At 34.0% G+C, this 2,553-nt stretch overlaps 1 protein-coding gene across 1 annotated transcript; it reads left to right on the plus strand.

Moving 5' to 3' along the window:
- Positions 1-76: 76 nt before the first annotated feature.
- Positions 77-1,235, plus strand: LOC108757397 (serine/arginine-rich splicing factor 4; the record flags this gene model as incomplete). The annotated part of the gene is made up of 1 exon (XM_018518562.1): positions 77-1,235. A coding segment is annotated over one exon (1,055 nt), but the record flags the coding sequence as incomplete, so codon positions are not given.
- Between the last annotated feature and the right edge of the window lie 1,318 nt (positions 1,236-2,553).

Raw genomic sequence — 2,553 nt, forward strand, 5'->3', positions numbered from 1 at the left:
TTACTTTTATTCCACAATATATAAACAATATTTTATATTTATATAATTATATACATATATATGTATGTATACACAGGTGCTGTGGCAGATAATCTTCCTTATGATTATTCTGATTCGATGTCGGTGTTACCGTCGATGGCACCATTTCATGCAATGAGGATGCCGAGACATGCGAGAAGACAGATGATGCGGTCGCCAGGATATTCTGCGATGTCACTTCATCATCCCATGTTATCTGTAGGCAGAGGCCGAGGATTTATTCCACGATATGAGATGAACTATACGCTGACAAATCCTTATTTGTATAACGGACAATATTATGAATATTTTACACATCTGGTCGAGCGAGATTCGAAGCAGCAAAAATCGAGAATACGTAACCGCCAAAAATCAACAAGTAGATCTATCTCAAGAACAAGGACTAGATCGGATTCTAGGAGAAAATCTAGAAGTATCTCCAGATCGCGTAGTAGAAGACGCAGCGGTTCGCGTTCCAAGAGTCGTGATCGAAGGTCGAAGTCAAGATCCAGATCGAGATCACGTAGATCAAGATCACGATCACGCAGATCAAGGTCGCGATTGCGTAGATCGAGATCACAATCACGCAGATCGAGATCACAATCGCGCAAATCAAAATCGCGATCGCGTCGACCGAAATCTCGGTCTAGAAATCGCTCTAGATCGCGTAGTCGTCGAAAATCAGGAAGTAGATCTTGCTCGAGAAGAAAAACAAGGTCAAGATCTAACTCTAAGACGAGGCACAAGAATAATAAATCGTGCAGTAGATCAAAGTCAAGTTCCAAAACGCGTCCCTCTAGATCCAGACGAAATTCACGATCTAGAAGTCGCTCCAAGTCTCGCAGCAGAAATCGTTACAGGAACAAGCGTGGCAAGAGATCGTCTTCTGTTGTCAAAGTTACACGAGCGAAATCACGACCTACATCACCCAGACGAAGATCACGCAGTAGTTCTTGGTCTATGCCAAAGTCACCAGGTCGTAGAAGTTGCTCCTGGTCAAGAGCTGCCTCCGCAAATAATATTAACGAGCAAGACGTGAGCAAGGAATCCGAAAAACCTGTTCAAGAAGAAACGGCAAAGACAGCGGAAATGCAAAGCGCAGCAGCGAATTGATTTAGCACTTGATTTTGTTAAAGCATGTCAAGAAGAAACATTAAATATACAACTATACAAGAAATAATCTTTTAGTATACTTGCTACACAGTGCGAATACTTAAAAGTCTCTCTAATTACAAAATGTAGATAGAACTTTCTTCTTGTACATAATATGTAAATAATTACGTTATGATGCGGTTTTTCTGTATATTTTTGTATTTAAATTAAACTTTCAAAATGTTTTTATTCTACATTTACTTATATGGCAAGATTAATTGAATGAAAATCTTTAAATTCAAAATAATTAATAATGAAGATAGGATAATCAACAGTCAACATTAACGTATCGAAGTATGTAAAAACATAGAATAACTTTTTGAAAAAACGTTCTGTTTATTATGTATTGCATTCCAATTAAATTGCAAGATTTCTTAAACTTCGAAAGACAAAACTAATATATTTATTAGCATTATATCTTGATAATGATTCTCGATTCGATTCGCATTCGAACTATCTACACATATACAAAATGATTCTGTCAGTAACTAAGCTAGGATAATTAAGATTCAACTATATGTTTCTTTAAATGGACTCGTACTTTTTTTGGTGTAAATCATTTCTTATTATTCTCTATATATAAAAATATTAAGATGATCGGAAATACATACTTGCTATATATTTTATATTAATTTTATTAAGTACTCAAATATACTATTATAACACACAAGTGCATTTATTTGAAAAAATGTCATGGAACGATAGACCATACTAAATAGAGTCTTCTCTATAATTTGTTTTCTATCTTTATTTAAAAAAAAAACTAATTTAGCTTAGTTACTAGAATCGTCTTGTATATAAAAATTCTTGTTAACCAGTTATATTTTGTACTATTGTTGAAATTGCAACAATATAAATTCGACAAAGAAGCAGGTCTTTAAATAAAGAAATAATATCAGAATAGAAGGTATTCAATTTAACACACAGGAAAACCGAAGACACGCATATAGGCATATAAAACAAACAAATACGGCTTATCACAATACTGCATTCTTTTTATTAAGTATTTCCTTGATTTACGTTTCGTCCATTCTGTTTAAGCGGGAAGATATAATTGAAGATGATAATATTAATGTTTTCTTACAATAAAAAAAAATAAATTTATCTCCTACACATTTTGTTATTGATTTTTTAATATGATTAATCCTTAGTATAAAACATGATGATTTGTGGTATTTTTATTACACATGATAGATCTTCCTTAGGTTAATTTTCATCATTTTCACAAGTAACTATTAGGTGTTAAACTTAATTCCTATCGCTCGCTACTAGAGGGAGCTGGCTCCAACGCTGGCGAGTGACGTCATATGTCTTTTGTAGGATGTGTTCCAAAATTGACTGCCAGTACTGAAAATCTATAGTACACGCGACGTAAACTGTAGC

This window comes from Trachymyrmex cornetzi, unplaced genomic scaffold (genome assembly GCF_001594075.2).
Source record: "Trachymyrmex cornetzi isolate Tcor2-1 unplaced genomic scaffold, Tcor1.1 C3960162, whole genome shotgun sequence".
Lineage (NCBI taxonomy): Eukaryota > Metazoa > Arthropoda > Insecta > Hymenoptera > Formicidae > Trachymyrmex > Trachymyrmex cornetzi.